Source organism: Haemaphysalis longicornis, unplaced genomic scaffold (assembly GCF_048455015.1).
Source record: "Haemaphysalis longicornis isolate Haplotype H1 unplaced genomic scaffold, Haemaphysalis longicornis Haplotype H1 scaffold_1, whole genome shotgun sequence".
In the NCBI taxonomy this organism is placed as follows: Eukaryota; Metazoa; Arthropoda; class Arachnida; order Ixodida; family Ixodidae; genus Haemaphysalis; species Haemaphysalis longicornis.
The window spans coordinates 143,991,563-144,013,958 of NW_027526203.1; the positions used below are offsets into that span (position 1 = coordinate 143,991,563).

Genomic DNA, 22,396 nt, shown 5'->3' on the forward strand with positions numbered 1-22,396 from the left:
TTAACAAAGGGAAGAGACAGCAACGAATTCCAACTAGTGCCTTGTTTGAAACCTATGACCCATATAAATACCACAACATGCGCTTTATAACATCAACATAGCAAAAACAGCACAACAGCATGCTGCAACTTTTCTGCTACGACCCCCATGAGCACTGCCAGCTTTCAGGTCCGCAACCACATTAAACTCAGTTTCCCCTTGAGAACATGATTTTAGCGCTAAAGACGACAGACACACTTTACTGGTGCTTGCATCTGTCAAACACCAGCAAACATCAGTCAACATATTATATGACCTTTGCAGCGACTGTATCATTACGCCGAGTTTCGTCTACGTGTAATAGTCAGAAAGAAGTTGTAAGCGTTACAGTATTCCCATCTGCAGTTATTCCTGGGCGCCAATGCAAGCCTGAAGCGTCCTGTCGACATCCCTGCTTCTAACCAGCTGGAAGAAAACGTCTTCCCTATTGTCATCATGGTGTCGTCAATCCGACGGAATTTTATGCGAGTTCACAAGTGGAAGACGACTGGGAAAAGGTGGGCTCTCTTTCTCTTTTTGTCCCTCGCTTACAGCGGATTGTCCCCAAACATATTATATGACCTTTGCAGCGACTGTATCATTACGCCGAGTTTCGTCTACGTGTAATAGTTCAGAAAGAAGTTGTAAGCGTTACAGTATTCCCATCTGCAGTTATTCCTGGGCGCCAATGAAAGCCTGAAGCGTCCTGTCGACATCCCTGCTTCTATCCAGCTGGAAGAAAACGTCTTCCCTATTGTCATCATGGTGTCGTCAATCCGACGGAATTTTATGCGAGTTCACAAGTGGAAGACGACTGGGAAAAGGTGGGCTCTCTTTCTCTTTTTGTCCCTCGCTTACAGCGGATTGTCCCCAAACATATTATATGACCTTTGCAGCGACTGTATCATTACGCCGAGTTTCGTCGACGTGTAATAGTTCAGAAAGAAGTTGTAAGCGTTACAGTATTCCCATCTGCAGTTATTCCTGGGCGCCAATGCAAGCCTGAAGCGTCCTGTCGACATCCCTGCTTCTATCCAGCTGGAAGAAAACGTCTTCCCTATTGTCATCATGGTGTCGTCAATCCGACGGAATTTTATGCGAGTTCACAAGTGGAAGACGACTGGGAAAAGGTGGGCTCTCTTTCTCTTTTTGTCCCTCGCTTACAGCGGATTGTCCCCAAACATATTATATGACCTTTGCAGCGACTGTATCATTACGCCGAGTTTCGTCTTTGTGTAATAGTCAGAAAGAAGTTGTAAGCGTTACAGTATTTCCATCTGCAGTTATTCCTGGGCGCCAATGCAAGCCTGAAGCGTCCTGTCGACATCCCTTCTTCTATTCAGCTGGAAGAAAACGTCTTCCCTATTGTCATCATGGTGTCGTCAATCCGACGGAATTTTATGCGAGTTCACAAGTGGAAGACGACTGGGAAAAGGTGGGCTCTCTTTCTCTTTTTGTCCCTCGCTTACAGCGGATTGTCCCCAAACATATTATATGACCTTTGCAGCGACTGTATCATTACGCCGAGTTTCGTCTTTGTGTAATAGTTCAGAAAGAAGTTGTAAGCGTTACAGTATTCCCATCTGCAGTTATTCCTGGGCGCCAATGCAAGCCTGAAGCGTCCTGTCGACATCCCTGCTTCTATCCAGCTGGAAGAAAACGTCTTCCCTATTGTCATCATGGTGTCGTCAATCCGACGGAATTTTATGCGAGTTCACAAGTGGAAGACGACTGGGAAAAGGTGGGCTCTCTTTCTCTTTTTGTCCCTCGCTTACAGCGGATTGTCCCCAAACATATTATATGACCTTTGCAGCGACTGTATCATTACGCCGAGTTTCGTCTTTGTGTAATAGTCAGAAAGAAGTTGTAAGCGTTACAGTATTTCCATCTGCAGTTATTCCTGGGCGCCAATGCAAGCCTGAAGCGTCCTGTCGACATCCCTTCTTCTATCCAGCTGGAAGAAAACGTCTTCCCTATTGTCATCATGGTGTCGTCAATCCGACGGAATTTTATGCGAGTTCACAAGTGGAAGACGACTGGGAAAAGGTGGGCTCTCTTTCTCTTTTTGTCCCTCGCTTACAGCGGATTGTCCCCAAACATATTATATGACCTTTGCAGCGACTGTATCATTACGCCGAGTTTCGTCTTTGTGTAATAGTCAGAAAGAAGTTGTAAGCGTTACAGCATTTCCATCTGCAGTTATTCCTGGGCGCCAATGCAAGCCTGAAGCGTCCTGTCGACATCCCTGCTTCTATCCAGCCGGAAGAAAACATCTTCCCTATTGTCATCATGGCGTCGTCAATCCGACGGAATTTTATGCGAGTTCACAAGTGGAAGGCAACTGGGAAAAGGTGGGCTCTCTTTCTTTTTGTCCCTCGCTTACAGCGGATTGTCCCCAAACATATTATATGACCTTCACAGCGAAGAAATGATACAGGGTAAACTTGGAAGCTGGCACAACTCAGTGGGATGGGAGTGGCAACAAAAAAATCTGTGTACAGTACAGCCCCTGTTGCGGCATTTTTCAGCACGGTGAAAGCTGTCACACTGCCCTTGTTAACCTATATTCGAATCTCCTGACTTGTTGCATCAGTGGCACACTGGAATTACCACTGTGTCGAATCATGGAGCCTGCCAGTTGCCATTTAAAGGGGCCCTAAATAGGCTTCCAAAGGTCGCCATTTCAATCGCGCAATCGCTAGAGTACCCCTTCACGACAACGTGTACCAAATATTACACCTCTGCGTAAAGCAGGCGCCGCACAAACACGAAAAAAAGATTTCACTTTCTCTCCTGGCTCACCAACCATACCTTGCCGCCACACTTGCGCGCTCTGACGCAGTTCTTTCCTGCTCTGACGCGCCTCTATGACGCACGAGACACTGCCCAGTGCGGCGCCGCGAACGCGAACCACAGCGACAACGCTCACCGTGCAACCGGAATCTGGTGGGCGGAGCATGCGCGTCGAGTGCTAAAAAAAAAAAAAAGCGCGCGCAGGGCTTGGCGCAGCCAATGACTGCACGTACATCAAGGAGGGTGATGGATTGCCCTGTTTCTCTCGGTGGTCTTGCGCCGGGTCGATGACGTCGCGGCTTCCACAGTGCTTCGGAGGAGCTACTAGAGGAGGAGAGCCCCAGGCCTTATGGGTGGCCCTTTTTAATGAGCGATAACTCGGCTAATACTTAACGCATTTAAACAATTCTTGCGGCATGACGTTCCTTGGATAGTACTCCAGTGACTGCGCACACAAAATCGTAACATTTGGCAGCCTATTTAGGGCCCCTTTAAAGTATGTGAGTCTGCCGATGGAAATTTTTTCTGTCGACTGTTTCCTGCTGCTTCCTGCTGGCACAGCCATTCTATTCCACGCAGACAAACAAAATGCACGCAGGCTGCATGCAACAGGCATGTGTTTGCGTTGTTGTGTGGGAAGCAGGTTTGCCAACGGGTACCAGTCGGCTGCGCAGTAGCACCCAGTGTATGCTTAGATGCAGATACCTAGCGGGTCCGCCTTGGTTCATTCCACAGAGGCAAAAGCAATGGTTTCTCATGTTTCTCAGATGGTGCTTTCCAATGCCGTCAACTATGCATTGCACTAAACAAATAGACAGAGAAATATTTTATGGATTTGCGAGCAGAAGGATGCTAGGGTATCTACCCCGTGAGAGCCGTTCTTAGTCCAAGTGCACTGAAACCCATAAGCGCCGTCAAAGTCACCCACCCCGGACTTCCACTACAGCCTTCACCATCACTAGAGCTACATCTGGATTTTTGAAATTATTAGTAACGATTAATTATTAACAGTGACTCTTCATGGCTAGTCAGTGAGTGGAAGTGTTTTGATTTGTTGGGGAAAAATCGCTTTCACCATGTGTTGTGAAGTGGGCGTGACAGTGACCCTGGCTCGTCAGTGAGCAGAAGTGGTTTTGCCGGTGGGTAAAAATCAAGCATGACTGCGTTGAAGAGCAGACGAAGAGTGTGGAGCACGTCAGACATACTTTTAGCCTGTGCGATCCGAGTACGTGCTTTGTGCCATTGAGAAATTTAGCAGGTATATCCCGAGTACAGTTGAACCTCGATATAACGAACCTCGATTTAACAAAATTCGCGATATAACGAATTTTTTCAAGTTTTCTATCAAAATTTTGCTAAATATTTTATCTCGATTTTACAAAGTAATTTCGTGCGGCGCTTTCGATTTAACGAAGTCATGGCGAGAAAGGAAGAACGAAATTCCGGTCGAGGGACGTTTTATTTTGCCTCTCAGAGCCTACATTGAAAACATTCAGCACTCACACTAACTCTTAAAATGCTAAAATGGAAGAAAAGCGGTGAATTATGCAGTTGACAACAATTAAAAGCGATAAAAGCTGCTCAAAAACCGCTAGCGGTTATGGACGGTTTAATAGTGCGGCCAAAATTTTGACGTCTCCATCGTTGCCTACGCCAGCGCCCTTTATGCTTAGGCTGCCGAAGCCTGGTTTTGTTCGACGGGTCCTTGCTCACGGTGCTGCTGCTCTAGGTTGTGCTCGCTGATAACCACATTAATATTTTGTTCGTCCATCATTAGATGAGTCTTATAAGCAGAATGAGCACTCCAAGGGAAAGAAAAGATAGTACCCCGCTCCTCCCCGAAGGGAATCGTGCAGAAATGCGAATGCATTGGGTGCACCGATGAGTGTGTTGCGAGTAATGGCGTAATTAATGACGAGAGTGTGAACGTAATCATTTATTCATCAGCACCTGTTTGTGTTATCGCTGTACCTGACGGCCACAATCACTGCCTTGAGATCGCTAAAGTGCACGGTCAAATGATCTTTGAGAAGCATACGCGCGTCACAGTTTCGCGTAAAGACCAGATCAATGCAACTCCCGTGAATGGTAGTGGGGCACGTGTCGAAGCCGGCAGAGAGACAATGCATAGAGTGCCTGGTCTGCATGTACTATCGCGGTCACACTTAGTGAGAACACGGGAGCGCGTGGCGCGAGGTACTACTAGAGCTTCCTAACGGCGCCGCGCGGAAACAGCACGCATGTGCATTGTGAGGGCCCGGAGAGTACAGAGCTCATCTCGCGCATCGCGTCACTGGGCGGCAGCGCGTCGTCTGCTCAATGCGAGCTGCCGGCGCTAAACGAGCAGCAGACGTTGCCAGCCGCCGTGAACCGCATTTGCAGATACGCAGCAATTTGTTGCTGGAAATAAAAATCACATCGCGGTTCGTTCCTCAGATGCGCACCGCTATTCTGCCGCGTTGGCGTTCACAAGCAAGAATTGTCACCGCGAGCTGATGAATCTTTGATGCGTGACCACATTGGCTATGCGCGGCCACTGCCCGCATCGTCTGTGGTGGTGTCATCTTTAAGAGAAATTTTGTCTTTGTGGGCGTAAATATGCCCGCAACGCCGGCCATGTTGAAATACGTTTTACGACAGGGATGTAGGGATCTGCGCATATATATCTTTTGTGGATGTTTTTACTTCATCAACAAACTGCCACCGCTTTCCGGAGAGAGAGAGAGAGAGAGAGGGAGAAACATCTTTATTTGCCCTTCTATAAAGGCTTCTGCGTTGCTGGGGGAAGGAGCTGCTGTTACCAGTCGCCCCCAAGAACTGCCTCAATGTGTTGGAGGAGGGCCTCCCAGTGCTCCTCTTCTGTCAGTCGTAATGAGGAGGTGGTCAATTGTCGGACTGAGGGCGCGTACCGGCCGGCGCTTTTCGTCCGCTTGCGGAGAGCGAGTTTGAGGTGTTTTTGGGGAATTCTTTGGGTTAAAAGACGCTATAAAATGCGCCCACAATCGCGCCAGTGACGGTAGGGCCGTAGCATCTCAACATGCCAAGAGTTCCTGAAGAAGACAGGTGCCGGATCGGCGCATTGTCGAAGAAGGGCTACTGCCTGCGACCAATCAGGGAACTCCTGAGTAGGCCCCTGCATACGGTGAATAGGATTGTCCAAGCATACCGCTACGAAGGCCGAATCCGGGACGCACCTCGAGGCCACACTGCCCGGGGTTTGGCCCTGGCGCCCGCCCATACGACCCCCTCGGTGCAGGCACACCTTCAGCAGACCGGCAACAAGCAGCTGGCATGGGTGCCAAAAAGAGCTGACCTCGAATCATCGAGAATCTTTGGGATCGCGTGAAAGTGGCGCTGTACCGGACCCCCATGCCTTCGGCCACTGAGGACGAGCTGTGGGCCGCAGTGCTCGCCGAATGGCAGCGGCTGGCAAGCGACACCTCACTTGTGACAGCGCTCTACGAATCGCTCCCGTCAGGAATGTCTGCTGTCGTGGAAGTCAACGGCGACATGACGCACTAGTAAGGGCGTCTCAACTGGTTCCTTATTATTTTTTTACTGGCCCAGACCACCGTCTTTTATTAGAAAAGCTTTAAATAAAGTGTTTCTCTCGGCCATTTACTTTACAGCACCTTTGTTACTTTTTATTTGTTAATAATTTGCGCGCTCGCGTCAGCGATCAGCCCATCGCTGATACATTTTGCCTTGAAAAGCATACAAAATGTATTTATCTTCAAACAAAGTTCGTAAAGTTATGGTTCTGCCTATTGCGGAGCTCGAGGGGACAATTGTTATCTGCAAAAGAAAAAAAAAAAACTAGACATCTGCAGTTGTTTATTACTGCGGTTCACGGCCGCTGGCAACGCATGCTGCTCGTTTAGCGCCGGCAGCTCGCATGTAGCAGACGACGCGCTGCGGCCCGTTGACGCGATGCGCGTGATGAGCTCTGTACTCTCCGGACCCTCACAACGCGCATGCGTGCTGTTTCCGCGCGGCGCCGTTAGGAAGCTCTAGTAGTAGCTCGGGCCACGCGCTCCCGTGTTCCCACTAAGTGTGACCGCGATAGTACTCGACCAGCCACTCGCCACTCTTCTTGCGCACGTCAACGTTGAAGTCGCCAACCAAGACTATGGGGTCAGAGGGTTTGGAGCGCACGCGCACACTTTCCATAGCCGCGTCCAGCTGCGCGGCAACGGCGTCTCGAGCGAGGTTGGGCGCGAGGTACACGGTCACCACAAAGACTCTGTCTCTGGTGTAGGCAAGGGTGTACAAGTCCTTGTACGGAGACGTGTCTCGAATGGGAGACGTGGCAACGGCGTGCGATATCAAGTTCCCATACACGTTAGACACGAGACTAACACCGCAGTACTCGCCGTCCTTGCCGCTTTGAGCAAAGTAGTACTCGTTGACGGCGTCATCAGCCACAGCACTAGCACTCGGGCAGACACTGCGATCGAGGACGAGGAGTGACGCCTGTCGTTGTTGTCGCAGTTCTTCGCTGAAGGGCAAGTAGCGCTTGACGAACACGTCCACACCACCGGCTTGGCGAGTGGCAATGGCACGCACAGCCGCAGCAACATCGTACGGCACCAGACGAGGGTTGTCGTCACAGACCGCGATGATGGCGTCACCGTTCTCATCACCTCCTCTTCCAAACTCGTTCCAAAGAACCCGAAGCGCGTTCAAACGACTAGACTCCATCTTGATGTTCCCGAGCGCGTAACGCGTTCGGCATTACGCGCTCTTCGCTTCGCAGACTTGTCTTCTTCTTCTCCAACCGATGATGATGACGTGGAAGCAACTGCAGTGACGTCACCGCCAGGGAGAGGCGCAATGCTCACGTTGCATTGTGTGAACCCCCGACTAAGAAATGCATTCGCATTTACGACGACGACGACGACGAAGGCAGAACTACGAGGCGCGCGCTCACGTGCGCTCGCGCTGGAGGAATGCAGGCGCGTGCCGGCCAACGGAGCAAGACAACCCCCGGCTAATAAATGCATTCGCATTTAAAAGTGTTCCGAACTAGAGCCTGAGGAAGTGTCGGTGAAACTGAAGGCCACCAAGTGATGGATGCCATTGACGTTCTGCGGAGGCACACAGGCGCACGCGAATGTTTAAGAGCAAGCCTTGTTAGCGCTGTCAGCATACAAGCGTCACGTAAAGCCCACCCTGGTCAAGAAACGCCAAGCACTGCTTACGGACTTCTTCACTACGGCTTGAACATCGAGTACTGGTGGCAATAAATTGCTGGTCAAAATGTGTTCATTAGACAGCTGCGATGCAGAGAAATCGGTTTCTTTAGGGCTCAGCGGGCATAAAAGTAATTGCTTAATCAAAGTTGGCCAGAAGATATTTAATGTAAGCTTTCCGCTTTAGCGGGAGCACGTAAGCGCTGCTCCACAAAGTGGAGCGGTCCGTGTTTACTCCGCTCAACTCTCAATCATGGCTTTATCTCGAGTGTCGTGGTTGCATCACGCGCCCATACTGCAGAGCCTTTGTGCATGAAAAAAGTCTTTCGAAAGCTTTATAGCACCCTTCCGCTGTTGGTGTAAAGAGGTGTAACTTCGAACCAGCACCTCGCCAGGGTGAAGTTCACGGGGCATGGACGCGGGTTCAGTTGACTACAGCGGCGTTTAGTAGTGACCGAAATGAAAAAAAGAAAAAGTGGAAACCAAGTCTGCTATCATATTTAATGAGGCGCTGCGGAAAAAGCACCGGTTTTACGACGACACGAACTACTGTTGGCTATCCGAATTCCATTGCCTAAGTTTTGAAGCTCTTAATTCACGCAATTTTCGCAGCCAGTTTTAGTACAAATTCCGCTTTAAGTGGAGAGGTAACTACATATCAGTTATTTCTGAGCGTTGGGCAAGGCTTTGAAACCTGAATAACTGGTTTAAATTAACTGTAAAATCGAAACCTCGATTTTACGAAATTCTAGATTTAACGAAATTTTCGCCCGCAAGTACGACTTCGTTATATCGAGGTTTAACTGTATTACGTTTTTTGCAAGTTTGTCCAACATATCTTTAGACGCAGCGTTAAATCATCAGTTCCTTTTAAAAAAAACACAAAGCCAGCAGGTGAGAAAGAAAGAGGTATATTAGTAATACTAAAGGAAATTCAGGCTATTAGCAATGGTTCAGAACGACACGCAAACAATCTTTGCTAGCATGCACAGTAGTTGACGAAATACTGCAGGGTAACAGTAGCACATGCACACGTGATTGCAAAGAGGGTTCGCATGTACAGGTAAGTGTGTAAGGTTGATTTAGTGCTAATATGCTGCATGCACACGTAAATAAAAATACCCTGCAAAAATAATGAACAAGGCAACTGAGGTTAGAGCAAATGGAAACAACTACGCAGAGTCACCTAGATGGTATGCTTAGAATGTAGATATAACAGTTCCACACAGCACGTAGCACCTGTTATTGCTGAAGCCACTGACGCATCGCCTAGCCTGTCATAAGTGGGCACGATCACGTACGTTTGGCGACATCGTAAATTTTGGAGCACACGAACCCAACACACACGGAAAATGCCACAGTAACTCACGACAGATACCCGGCGCATTTTTTGGCCACGCTTGTAATGACAGGGATCACGGCAAGTTGAAGCGCACAAACGAAAACTCGCTGTCTCTGCGATGCACCATTGCTAACTGATCGGGCTCTAGATTATTCACATATACACTCCTGCAGCGACACGAATCTCGACACTTGCAAGTCGAGTACGGAGCAGAATCAAAATATTTGCCTCGCGTTGTGATACCGACACAACACCGTGTATAACTATGACTGTGATGATAGCATTGATGACTGCGGCGCCAGCAGCTTCACACAAACAATAAACCTCTGGAAAACTACGACGCACCACACACATCGGTCACGTTTTGAAGGCAACACGGTGCTTCGTACCTTACTGCACATTTTGGGGCAACATTTGGTTCTGATACGTACATACGTATTTGATATGAAAAGATTGCGCTCTGCGCAAGCGCTGACCAGCACTTCGCGTTGCTGCCACGAATAGTCATCGGACTTTGAAGACTGTGAATTACTGCAGAAGATACAAGCGCGGAGACACAGGCTTGGAGCTGAACACCTCATGTGAAACGAAAACACAGCGCAGCACCGCACCACTCGTGAGCGACTCCACACAATGCCGACGCTCATACAATCTTGCTTGCCTCGGCACCGCGCGAAGCCGGAATATTTGAAACAGGCCAACGGAACAAACTCGGAACAGACGTACCACGGAACAGACAAGCCCGTACTAGAGTGAACCACAAGTGAACTCTACCCATACGTATGCCAGTACGGGCCAAAATTCGCTCTTCGATGGCATTCGGCCTCTTCTCCATGCCGCTCGTCCGTAGGTCATCCGTAAAACCTGTGGTAAATCTATATAAAGTGCTTTGTTTACACAACTTCTTCTACGTGAGTGTCAAAAACAATAACAAACTCGAGTTTCGCAGAGAAAAATGTAATGCAAACATCTACAAAACATGTCCCTGACGTCATGGTGACTAGGTGACGTCGTATTAAAAGACAATAAACTCAGGCTAAAAATAAATCTTGATATTGTAATATTAGTGTGTCACTGCCAAAAATATATGCAATACTATTGAATTGCAGTGTAATGCAATTACGAATTTTTTTTTTGTTGACGTACATTTGTTTTTCTTTCTTTGCCTTTTGCTACCACATAAAAGCTTATTAACAACGCTAAGGTAATAAAAGAACAACTTTTTTTTAATGCTTGAAAGTAACGATTGACAAAGGCTAAGATAATTGTTTTGTTTTATTTGAGTTTACCACCACTATTTTATGCTGGGCTTCTTTTTGTGGTTTGCTCACATATAGACACTCTTTGCTCACATATAGACACTCTTGCTCACATATAGACACTTTTGCTCACATATAGACACTCTTGGAGAGAGAGAGAGAGAGAGAGAGAGAGAGAGAGAGAGAGAGAGAGAGAGAGAGAGAGAGAGAGAGAGAGAGAGAGAGAGAGAGAGAGAGAGAGAGAGAGAGAGAGAGAGAGAGAAGAAACATTTAATAGAGCAAACGGTGGTGGTTGAGCCGTCACTCGGTGGGGTGGGTTCGCCTCAGTCCAGGTACCCTTGGGCCTTGGCTGCAGCCCTGGCACGGGTGACCAGACAGATCTGGTCAGCGTGACGGGAGCTGGTCAGCAGGCCCTTCCACTGCTCTGGGGAAGGTCTGGGATTGGGGGTAAGCGATGGGGTGTTTTGACAGGCCCACACCATGTGGTAGGTAGTATTAAGAGAGGGGCAGCTGTATTTTTTGGTTGTTGGAGTTACGCCTGATAAAGAAATCCAAAATGAGAAAGTGTGTGCGTGTGCCCTGAGCGTCGTTCCAGACGAGAGCTCTTTGCTCCCCGCTCGACTATGGCTCGGGTACATGGACCCGACGAGGGAGGGTCAAGTCGACTGGCGGGTCCAGCTACCTCGACCCCTCACGCGTATACATAGTTTTCTCTCTCTCTCTCTCTCTCCATTCAAAGAGTCGAGGCGAGGGGGCCGGGGGATTGCCGGAGAAGGAGCTAACGTATTTTTACGACTTTAGCGCGCACCTTCTTTTGCTGAAAGCTAGCCTTAAAATTTGTGTGCGCGTTACAATCAGGCTCACAACCGAAACGGGTTTTAAATCGACCAGCAACATTGCCATAGGCACGAGGTCCTCCCAAACTATAGCTCAATCCAATACAAAAATCCGTCAATATCACGTTAGTGAATTTCGGCGCACTAATTCCTGAATGACACATCTTGGTCAGCTGTTAAACATTTTTCTACTACTGCAATTAGCCCGTCACACGTAGAATTATGAAGTTCAAGACACTTGAAATCGCAAACAGCTTCAATGTTCCCCGCTATAGTTTTATTCCCTGCAGGAGCTGGATAAGCAAGTTTACGAAGCACGCTTTATTTTTGGCTGCCACAGTTGCACGCGCAAAATAAAATCTCCTCCTTCTAGGTAAGTAGTGTCATGCATTTTGCACCTGCGCGGTAAAGCCGACGTCCAATTATTTTTTTCGGATTTTCCTGCGCGAACCTACCCGCGCGGTACAATCGGTGGCGCGTTATAATCGCGCAACTACGGTATTCAGCTCCCCACGGCCCGTCGACTCAGCCCGACGAGCGCGTCAACCCACCCCCTGCCTGCAAGTCGAACGGACTCGCCCCGGGGCCTTTTCGACTCACCGCGTCCGCTTACGAGTGCGTCGAGTCCAAAAAACCTGTTTATTTCAACTCAACGCGCCCTCGTCGGGTCAATGTAAACGGGGCTTATGTCGGCGGTACGGCCGGGCCGCCAGAGTGAGGCTCAACACCATGAATGAAGCAGAAACGAAACCAAGATGCTACACATATAAGTGATGGTGAACACAGTGAAAAACTGAGTTGCGTCTGCGGCTTTCCCACGAACTTAGTCACTACGTATACTCTGCAATCCAAAGAAGCAAGGTCACTTACCCCCATAGGCACAAGCGTAGCGTAACTAGCACTTTTGCCTTTTGACACTTTTTGGTGCCTAAATTTAACCTGTTTCTTGTGCCAAACTTATGCTGAAAGGGCACCTTTTTGCGAATTTGATGCTTTTGGCCCCCCTCAAAATTGTTGAGAGGGTGCTAGTTGAGTGCATGAGTGAAAAGACTTTATTTGATAATCCGGTGGACGACTATCCTAGCCCCACGAGAGGAGGGTCATCGCGATGCGGCCACACATCATCTCGGCATGGTGTCCTTTACTCGGCTAGTTGGGGTACTGTACCGGGTGGCGACGTTCTTCGTTCTCGCTGGTGGAGACATTTAAATTGTGAGCTTGTCTTAAAAAAAAAAAAACTTTTCATTTTCTGGCTCGATACCACAGATGGCAGCAGAGACGCGCGACCACATCGCGACAGGCAGGCAGGCCTAACTCCTCAAAACTTGTCTAGAACTGACACCGCACTCGCACATTGAAACGCACGGCAGCTTATGATGCTTGTGAAAAGAAAATGTGAATTGTAGTTACTTTGTGGCTGCTACATTAGCCACTGATGGCGCCAGCCGTTGTTTATCATCACCATGAAGAATTTGGTTTTTAGGCGAATCTAGACGTTTTCGTTTATCTGCTGGCTCCTTACAGTATACGGCTAGTATACGGTAAATTAGTGCATTTCTCCAGCCTATTTTTTAGTCAAAGTGCAAACGCAATGAGTGATAAGCTTATCGACTTGATTACATTATTAAGGTTAACCGCCGCAATATAGCGGTCCAAAACACATGGGGATGACAATAGGGAATTGAAACCTTCGTTAAATCCAAGAATTCGTTACATGGAGGTTCCTTACATCCAGGTTTGACTGTAGTACATTCGATGTGCGCCACCACAACCAAAACTCAGGCTTTTGGAGGTCCAAATTCTGGGCTTTCACTTCCCCTTCAGATCCCTCTTCCAGTACTGGCACGCAGTTCTCACTGGGCTCCAAAAGAAGGCCCGGTACTATAAAGCTCTCAACGGCCCAGTTACTGCTGGCACCACACCACTGATCCGCAAAGTCTCCTCTATTACGTATTATGGACGTGCCTCCGTGAACCAAACTGGAGGCCTTCTGAGGTGGCGAGCCAGACAAGGTCAATGGGCAGGGATCGTAATTACCAAGCTCGTGCATATAACCGGTTGCCGCTGCGCAACGGTTATATGCACGCGAAGCTATAGGATTCATGCCCCGACGGATTACATGTTCATTGTGCTGGCGGGAGACTGCGTTGCGAACTTTCCGCGCACTCGCCGCGGCTGGAAGGGTGGTTGACTACAGCACCGCCGCTACTGGCTGCACGGCGTACGTCAGGGTAGGGTGTAGGGGAGGGGAAGAACAGCCCTATTCTAGTGCACAGTACCTAAATGGTGAAGGGACTTAAACTGTACCGCTGGTTGGAAAATACTGTCTCCCCGAAGAAATGGAGATAACAATAGTTTGGACCCCTGGCCACTCTGGCCTTGCTGGGAATGAAGCGGCTCATGCCGCAGCCCGCGCTCTCCACAACTGGGCACTCCCCTCTGCACGGCTAGACACGACAGGACGTCCAGATTTTGCAAGCACCACCTTAACACCGCTCGACCCTACCTATAGCTCCATACTTTCCCACTACACAAAACAGAAAAAGGTACTCTCCTCCCCACCCATCCCTTACCCTACATGAAGCCTATGTCTATCGCTGCCTTCAGACAAACTTTCTATAATCACACGATTCTCTCACACATCTCCCCATCCCTCCTCCCCCATAACTGCAAAACCTTCCTCTTACCACCTTCCACCTAGTCTTCTCCTGCCCGCATCACCCAACCCCGCTTCACTCCCCCACCCTTGAGAAGTGGGAGTCCGCTCTGACCAGCTCGGCACCGGAGCAGCAACTCGCCCTGGTGAAACGAGCTCTGGAATTGGCGCGGGCCCACGGCCTTCGGACATGGATACAACCACCACCACCAGCCACCGGCACTGGCTTGACTTGGCAGTGCTAACGATCCATTGGCCGGCAATGTTGCAGATAGTTTCCAAAATAAAGAAAAAGCGTACCAGGCACCGGCACTGCGCGAGTCCGCCATGATTAACATTGTCAAAACAATTTTCACCTAAAATTTAGATTGTTATAGCCGATAGTCAGCCAGGTACGTTATTTGTGGAGTGGACTCCACTTAATTAAAACGCATAGGTAGCAAACAAACCAGTAGAAATGGAGCTGTTGTAACTGGAAGTCTGTTGTTGCCAGATCCGCTTTCCAAGAAGAGCTGAAACAGCCTACACACACACCAACAAGCATAGCAAAGAGAAATTCTACATTCACTTGAAATGCAACCAGACAGCCAGCACACAGTATAGTCGTACATGTTTCCTCTCCCACTTAACGTAGAGTCTTCCTGCCACAATAAAGGCTACCTCCTCCTCCACCTTTGTAGCAATACTGCTCCCACCTTACAGGTTTTCCCTAAATCTGGCTGGCCAAGAAGCACTGCAGACCTAGGCAGCAGTGGCAGAGGCCCCCAAAGCAGCACAAAACCATTAGAGGGCCGCAAAATGACCCCCGCCTGGCTCCTATGCTTGCAACAGACACTCATGTGCTGTGGTGCAATGTGTTCTCCCACGAGTAGAGCCACTCTTACAGAATTGATACAATCATAGCTACTGCTGGGGCAAGGTTTTTATCCAAGCGTCCAGTCTTGAACCTCACCTGTCAACAACTGTGCTCAAGTCTGGCTCAGCTACCTATTTCACCAACGGGCAGTTACAAGCGAATTTTCAGAGCATGGTCTTTGCCACTCAGATTTGTACTGTTGCTTCATGAAAATAGGAGTCATGGCCCAATGCAAGAAGCCAAGAGACGCATTCACCTTGGTTAGTTCAACAAGTGGTCCCTTGTGTGCACAACAAAACACACGCAAGCTAAATGGAGCCTTTTATTACGCCGTCAACAGTAACCACGTTCTCGCAGTGTGTACAAAGGGGCTCGGCAATGGGCGCTTGGTGGCAAGGTCCACAAACAGGGCAAAAGCGCATTGAACAACAACACCTTCTCGCTGGTGCCAGGACACTCTGGAAAATTCGCCTGGCATCCGGGGGCGTTGCATGCCAGGCGAATTTGTCCACAGTGACCTTGAGGAACACGCAGGCCTTTCGAGTGCATGCAACACTCGCAAAGCACCCTTCTCGGTTGTACTACAGTAGCACACATTTCACCGCAACATGCCCGCACTAAAAAGAGAAGAGAAAACAGGCTCCACCTCGAGCACTTGTTGGCAATGGCAAAGATTGATGCGCACTACGAGCACAACTGGACTGACGCCACGGGTGAGCAAATGTAGAGCTAAATAAAAAGTGAACCGTTGTTGACAGTGGTGCACTCTCAGAGAACAACAAATGGACCTGTTAGGCCTACTTTCCCGCACAGTTGTGAACACTCAGGCCAGCAACTGCCATCACCAGTGGCGCCTCTTGACAAAGGCAATGTGGGGCACAGGACGGCCCAGTGACCGCAGCCCGACAGCGAGTGCCCGACACGCATTGGCGGTGAGGGAGGAATTCCCGAGGGGGCACCCCCTGTAATCACTCGTGCCAGATAAGGCAGCACAATGGACTCGTATATCATAACTGCTGTGGGTAGTACGGTGCAAGCACTAGGGCAGGCAATATCGGCACACCCACCCGGAGGAGGCAAGCTTAGAATCTAAAGACCGGATGCTTGCAAGAGCCCGGAGCAGAACTTGCAGTGCTTAACGTTATCACAAGACAGAGGAAGCCAACAATACCAAAGCACAAAAACAAACACCGTTTGCACATCACCTTTCACCAAAAACAGCACGCTTCACTAAAAGCTACCATTGCCACACACAACAACAACAACAAGAGCTAAAGACAGCCTGCTAATTCTAATCACCACCACAACTGGGGGTGTTTTGATCAAAATTAGAAGCTGGCACTGCAGCAGCAGCGCCTGTGGCCCGTCCGAGGGCCTACTACGGCACTGTGTGCAGGTCTTCTCTGCACCGAGAAGTACAGCAGCCACCAGGCTGAAGAAGCCACGATTTCACAGAAATCAAACAATGCCTGGCACGCTTTCCCGACTGTCGGTGTGCTCCTGCCTGGCGGGTGACGACGGCTTGGTCCCACTTGCATAGTTCTGATCATATCATTTTCCTTGGTTCCTGTTCCACTGCACAAGGGGCTGCCAGTGCCAGTTTAGTGGGGTTTCATCAGGGAGGCCACGCCAGAACAGCCGAAGTGGAGTGGCCCTGCTCCGCAAGCTCCACCAAATGCAACCCTCAAATTTCTGCTCCGTAAAAACAACATTTCTGAAGGGGCTGGGTGGAGGGACTCCGCCACAAAAGCTCTCCTGGCAATGCTCTACCTTGCCCCCTCTGCCTGCAGTGGCATGGCCGTAAGAGGGAAAGGTGGAGGCAAATTTTTTCAACACGCGGGTGGCACCGTTTTCACACCGTTCAGGCATACATCCACAGCACTTGTTGCACGTGCTCAAGCCACGTGCAGCCCCACAGACGCAGAATGGGGCTTTGGGAGGACAGTTCTCTTTCCCAGAGACAAGCCACAGCTCCCCCCACGGCTGTGCATTTCTCGATGCAACCCTCTCCCCGCCACAGCGGTTTGGCCTCAGTGTCCTCCCGGCGGTGGCTGGTGGGTCCAGCAGGCGTCGGCACAGGCGGGCTCTTCCAGCTGGTTCAGCAGCCAGGGGCCCACCGAGGTGGGAACCTGCGGCTGGCCGGCCCATGATTCGCTGCCCTGCAACACACACCAGGGAGGCTAAGCGATGCACGCTCCCTTGCACTCATCCATTCCAGCGCCCCAACTGGCGATGCCCATCAGGCACCTAGCCAGCCTGCACACAGGGGCACAAAAAGCCCTCATGTTGTTCCCCACGCATGCTGCAGTGGCCGCACACTAGATAGGCTGGATGACCTCTAAGGGGGGGGCCCCTGGGTCCCAGGATTACGTGCCACGGGCACCTCCTGACGCATGCCTGTCTCCCAAAAACTATTATCACTACAACGCACCACTAAACGGAGGAACTAGGGGTGTGCAAATGGTGATTTTTGGTTTCAAAGCAAATATCAATTTTGTTCAAATATTTTTTAATCAAAGCAAATTTAATTTTGCAACTTCCAATGAGAGAGCCGAAATTTACAATTTCGCAACTGTGCTTCAGCATGTACACTCAAACCCCACAATAACGAAACTACTGGGGAAAGCCAAAAAATTTACTTTTGGGGGAAGTTTGTTGCCATGAGAAGAAAACAAACAAACAAAAAAAAAAACTGCCCGCAAACCAAAAATTTAATTCCAAAAATCAGTTATATTATTTCGCGAGTTTTTTTTTTACTTGCAGCAACTTCCCAGCTCAGCTCTCACACTACGAAAAGTGGTTCATTGCTGGTCATCGTACGCGCCTAAGAATGACCAAATCGTGTCAAACGCATCCAAAACATCCCACGGGTTCGCCTTCTCTGCACGTTTTACTCCTTGATCTAGGCACCCAGTATGCCCGAGAATGTCAGCAAAGTCCAGCTTCCTCTGTTGACAAACTTTGCCCGACAGAGGCACTTCATTGTTCCAATGCTGCCCACAAAACTAAGTGAGCACCGCTTCGCTGACGTCCAGAAAGGCCACAGCCGTCACTGTTTTGTTTTGCGCACGTGTGCCATTAAAAAGTGGCGTCCCTGCTTTTCAAAATGGTAGAGCGAGCTGCAGGCGGTTCCGTTGGCGTTATCTTCCTTTCTTCCACTCGGGCCACCGACTTGGGCAATGATGGCTGCCCTATATCTTGTAGCGATAAAAACTTCCGCCTTTGTTTGAGAGGAAACATGCTAATTGGCACACGTGCAACGAACACACATGTGCTGTTCAGTGGTAGCCAGCTAGCGTAGCCCAAGCCAAAGACCGTGCCGTGGCCTCATTAAAGGACGTGCCGTGCCACGGCCGTGCAGGGCCGTGGCCCGTGAGTCACCGTGTCGCCCCCTGGTGGTGTCACTGTGAGGCTGCCTCTGTGGCTGCCTGTTGCACGGTCCTTCATGTAAACTAATATGGCGGCAGCCATGGACGCACACTGTGGCGGAAGTTTATGCAGTTTGAGATTGTAAAACATGCATTTCAGCATTTTTCTGACACTGTTAAACAGCAACCACATGCACGCGTAAAATCGACGCACTCGCGCAACGACGTACATCTGCGGCAACATACGCCGCTGCCTTTACGCTGACCGATGATGTCGGAGAGGGCGAGTAACCACATATTGCCGCAACGCGCGCGTAAACCAATGCGCCGCGCACTGTGGCTCGACTACTCCTGACCCAGCTTTGTGGCGGCCAGTTCAACTACATTTTTAATAAAAAAAATCAAATATTGCCTATTCTAACAAAAATATGTATATTTAATACAGTTCTGAGCAACTAAAACAGTTCTTGGGACATTAAAAAACGTTGAGGATTAGTATGCATACATGGCAGGCACAAAACTCTCCGCTACATTTGGCGTAAACTGCCTTGCTCCCATACTTGCTCGTTGCTTCGTGTGTTTTGTCCGGTTGTTTGGCCTCCGTATTTTACAAATTACTTCGTTTTAACGCATAATTAATAGTGAAGTTAGCTCATTTATCAACTCGCTGTCTTGTTATGCGACCTGACCGCCGTAACATCACCGCCAGAGGTCTACATCAACACCGTGCGCCAGAAAGTTTGCATCGATGTCTGGCGGGCTCTGACTTGGGCGTAACAAGCGCGTACCAATGCATTCGGCGTACGCCGATGTACGCCAGTTCCTTACGCGCTTACGCCGGTTTACGTCGTTGCGCGAGTACGTCGGTTTTACACATGCGTGTGGTTGGGCATTTAGCCTCAAATTGGTAGATAAAATGTTGAGCGGACTTGCAGAGAATTTCGTTGAGGAGAGACCAAAAGCGTTTTGTTGCTGCGAGATATGAAATACATGGTCTTCTATGGACAATCCAGGGATCCGAAAATATTTCGTTGCCATGGGAATTTCGTACTCGCAGGATTTCATTATTGCGGTGTTTGAATGTATTTGGGTATTTGCACAACACTAAAAATTTTTGTTGTCATCACAATGCCCTCAAACCAATTTTATTTCACCTTGAGTGATGCTACTGGATGCATTTTACATCTACCCAAAGATACATTTTCCATATGCTTTTAGCCAGCACTTTCCTGTTTTTAAAATACGCAGTGTCAGTTACGTCCGACGGAACCCAAAATTGGAAACTAGAGTTACGTCCGACGGAACTTTAAGCCAGTTTCTAGAGTTACGTCTGACGGAACTCAGAATTGAAAACTAGAGTTACGTCCAACGTAACCCAAAATTAAAAACTAAAGTTACATTAAAAAGGAGTCCTCGTCTGACTTAGGCCAATGTTTTGAGTTACGTCCGGCGTAACGTAAAGCACAAAAAAATGTTGCAGCTAACGGCACCAAATACCGTGACTCTCTATATGTGTAATCCATACACAGCATTGAGGTTCCTCGATTATCAGCCCTGGATCATCCGCGGGCTGCCTGAGACGATCCGACACTTGATTCTCCCATGTATTCCTATGGGACTTCCGGTCCGAACGCAGCCCTCGGACTGCCTGCGGGTCGTCCAGGACTGGTAAATCGAGTGGGCCAATTATTGAAATGGTTGCTTGTATGATACATGACGTCAAATTCGAAAACATAAATATTGCTGCTTTACGGCCAAACCGGTTCAGAATCAGTAAATCATAGGCAACATGTTCGACAGCGCCGGTTCCCCGTCGGTCGAGTGGCCAGGAGCACACAGCGATCTGGGTTCCAATCCCAGCTGGGTTGATGGAGTTTTTTTTTAATTAAGATTCAAATTTTTCTGTACTAGTCCACGTTATACTAGTTACAGTCGAATCCCGCTACAACGAAATTGACGGGACGCGCGAAAAATTTCGTTGAAGCGAAAATTCGTTGAGCCGAAATCCGCTCCAACACACCACGGAAAGGCCCGAAAAATAGTCCCGTATGTTTCCGCATCATTGGCAGCAAAAAAACAATGTTTAGAAAAAGGAGTGACGCGCAATAACGTCATGTTTATTCGGATAACAAACATACCAATGGTTATCTGTGTGGGCACAAGGCGGGCCCACCGAGCTGATTACTTGCAGATAGCTGCTAGGCTGTGGGAAGGCCCCCTCTCGCTTGAGGCAGGAGCAGTGCCGTTATCTTATCCTCTGACAGGGCAGGGCAGCTACTGACCTTGGCAGGCAAGACGCACGCGCTTGCATTAAACATGACTGCGCGCTCGCGACTAAGATAGGATGACTTGGCTTCAAGACCAAACACGCAAACATGATTTTTGCTCTTGGCTATGAAGAATGGTAGAAGGAAAACAGCAAGGACAGCTGCTCACGAGTCACAACGCATACATGACGGTGCCGCACCAGCAGCGGAGCACATTCGTGCGATTTTAATTGGATACAGATTGGCTGTAGCTCCGGCTTGGCGAACCGGGCCTGTGCCTTATGTAAAGACGGCCAGCCACATCGTTATCACCATCAAACAATGGCGTCCGCCTATGAGTTTTTTTTGTTGTTTTGTTTTGGGTGGCGGTGTGGGCGCACCGCGCATGTTTTCGGTGAAACTAAGCGTCCTGAATGTTTAAAAAGTTACAGATAGCTGGTGCTATGCTTATTTTATTGTAAAATAATTGTTCAAACCCAGCCCAATTCATCGAAAATTTAGTTGAAGCGAAAGCAAGCCAGACAAATGGTTCGTTGTGGTGAGGACTTTGTTGCATTGACTTCTATGGCTAGCTGACGGGGAAATGGAAATATTTCGTTGAAGCGGAAATTTCGTTGAAGCGGACTTCGTTGTAGCGGGATTAGACTGTATAGCAGATTGGAAAAACGGTTCTGGTACGGTACGCAGTACTTGTTACCGGACCGTACCGGGAAAGCTCATTTTAAAAGTTATAGCAGACCGTAACTACCTGTCATGCTACCATGACTGGGAGCGACTTGGGTTGTACGTCGTTTGGCAATTCTTCGTGAGTCTGTGGCGTTTCCTGTGCTGAAGTATTAGTTTTCAGTTATTAAAAGCGCTAAAGGCAGTATTAAATAAAGTACATATCCAACGCCCTTACAGAGATTTGAACTAGCGACTGCGTGAACATGAAGCAGGCATTTTACCTCTACTGCATCTCAACAGATAGCGCCAGCAGGTCAAGCTGGGCTCTCAATACATACGGCTGGCTGCTTCTAGTTTTTCGTTGTATATGAGAGTCCCTCGCACTGACACCGCCTGTTCCTCACCCGCCGATTTGTAGACGGGCCCCATGTCGCTGTTAATACTAATTATGTAGCCGTATCGCCCTTATTTAACCTAAAAGAAGCTATCGTACATGCGTCGCTCGATGACACAAGCCACGGCAGTTGGGTCGGGACCGGGTTTCGCTTGCTGCTTGAGCTGTCAGAATCGCGCGGATTTCACTTGTTGCAACCTCATTTTTCTTAAACAATCTCATATTTACAATCCGTTCGACTAGGCGCGAGCCAAGTGTACGTCTGTCAAACTCTTCTAAAGCGGCCGTCCGCTATGGAACGACGGACACAGTGCATCTCGGTACCGTCCGGCCAAGTCGCTCCGGTTTACAGTAGGGTTCTGCGCATGCGCGGTGGCGTCCAGACGGTAGACGTTACTGTACCGGACCTGCTTTTCCGATCTGCTATAACTCTAAAATAATGTTGCGTATAGATTACACGTTTAGAGCGTCACAGTAGCTGCCGTTAGCTGTAATTTCTTTTTGTGCTTTACGTTATGCCGGACGTAACTCAAAACATTGGCCTAAACTTCCGTCGGACATATAACTTTAGTTTTCAATTCTGGGTTCCGTCGAACGTAACTCTAAACACTGCGTTTAAAATAAGGTATACAGTCGGGCCCCGCCACAACAAACTCCACTTCAATGAAATTTACGCTTCAACCAATTATTCCCAATTCCCTGTCAGCAAGCCATAGAAGTCAATGCAACAAACTCCTCGCCATAACGAA

General features: G+C 49.0%; 1 protein-coding gene and 1 long non-coding RNA gene across 4 annotated transcripts in view; one reads left to right on the forward strand and one right to left on the reverse strand.

Moving 5' to 3' along the window:
- The first annotated feature begins 919 nt into the window (after window positions 1–919).
- LOC144166346 (uncharacterized) lies at window positions 920–2,370 on the forward strand. The gene is made up of 4 exons (XR_013321653.1): window positions 920–1,148; window positions 1,362–1,759; window positions 1,973–2,064; window positions 2,278–2,370. It is a non-coding gene; the product is annotated as an uncharacterized LOC144166346 (long non-coding RNA).
- A 12,857-nt stretch (window positions 2,371–15,227) lies between these two features.
- Window positions 15,228–22,396, reverse strand: part of LOC144137518 (roquin-2-like) — a 92,225-nt gene continuing 85,056 nt past the window's right edge. For 2 of the 3 annotated variants that reach the window (XM_077669476.1, XM_077669475.1), the window contains exon 9: window positions 15,247–17,111. In XM_077669476.1, coding sequence (XP_077525602.1) covers window positions 16,983–17,111 — 129 coding nt within the window. In that variant the 3' untranslated portion in view covers window positions 15,247–16,982. Of the gene's footprint in view, window positions 17,112–22,396 lie in introns of all 3 variants that reach the window. The other variant, XM_077669477.1, reaches the window with a different exon arrangement.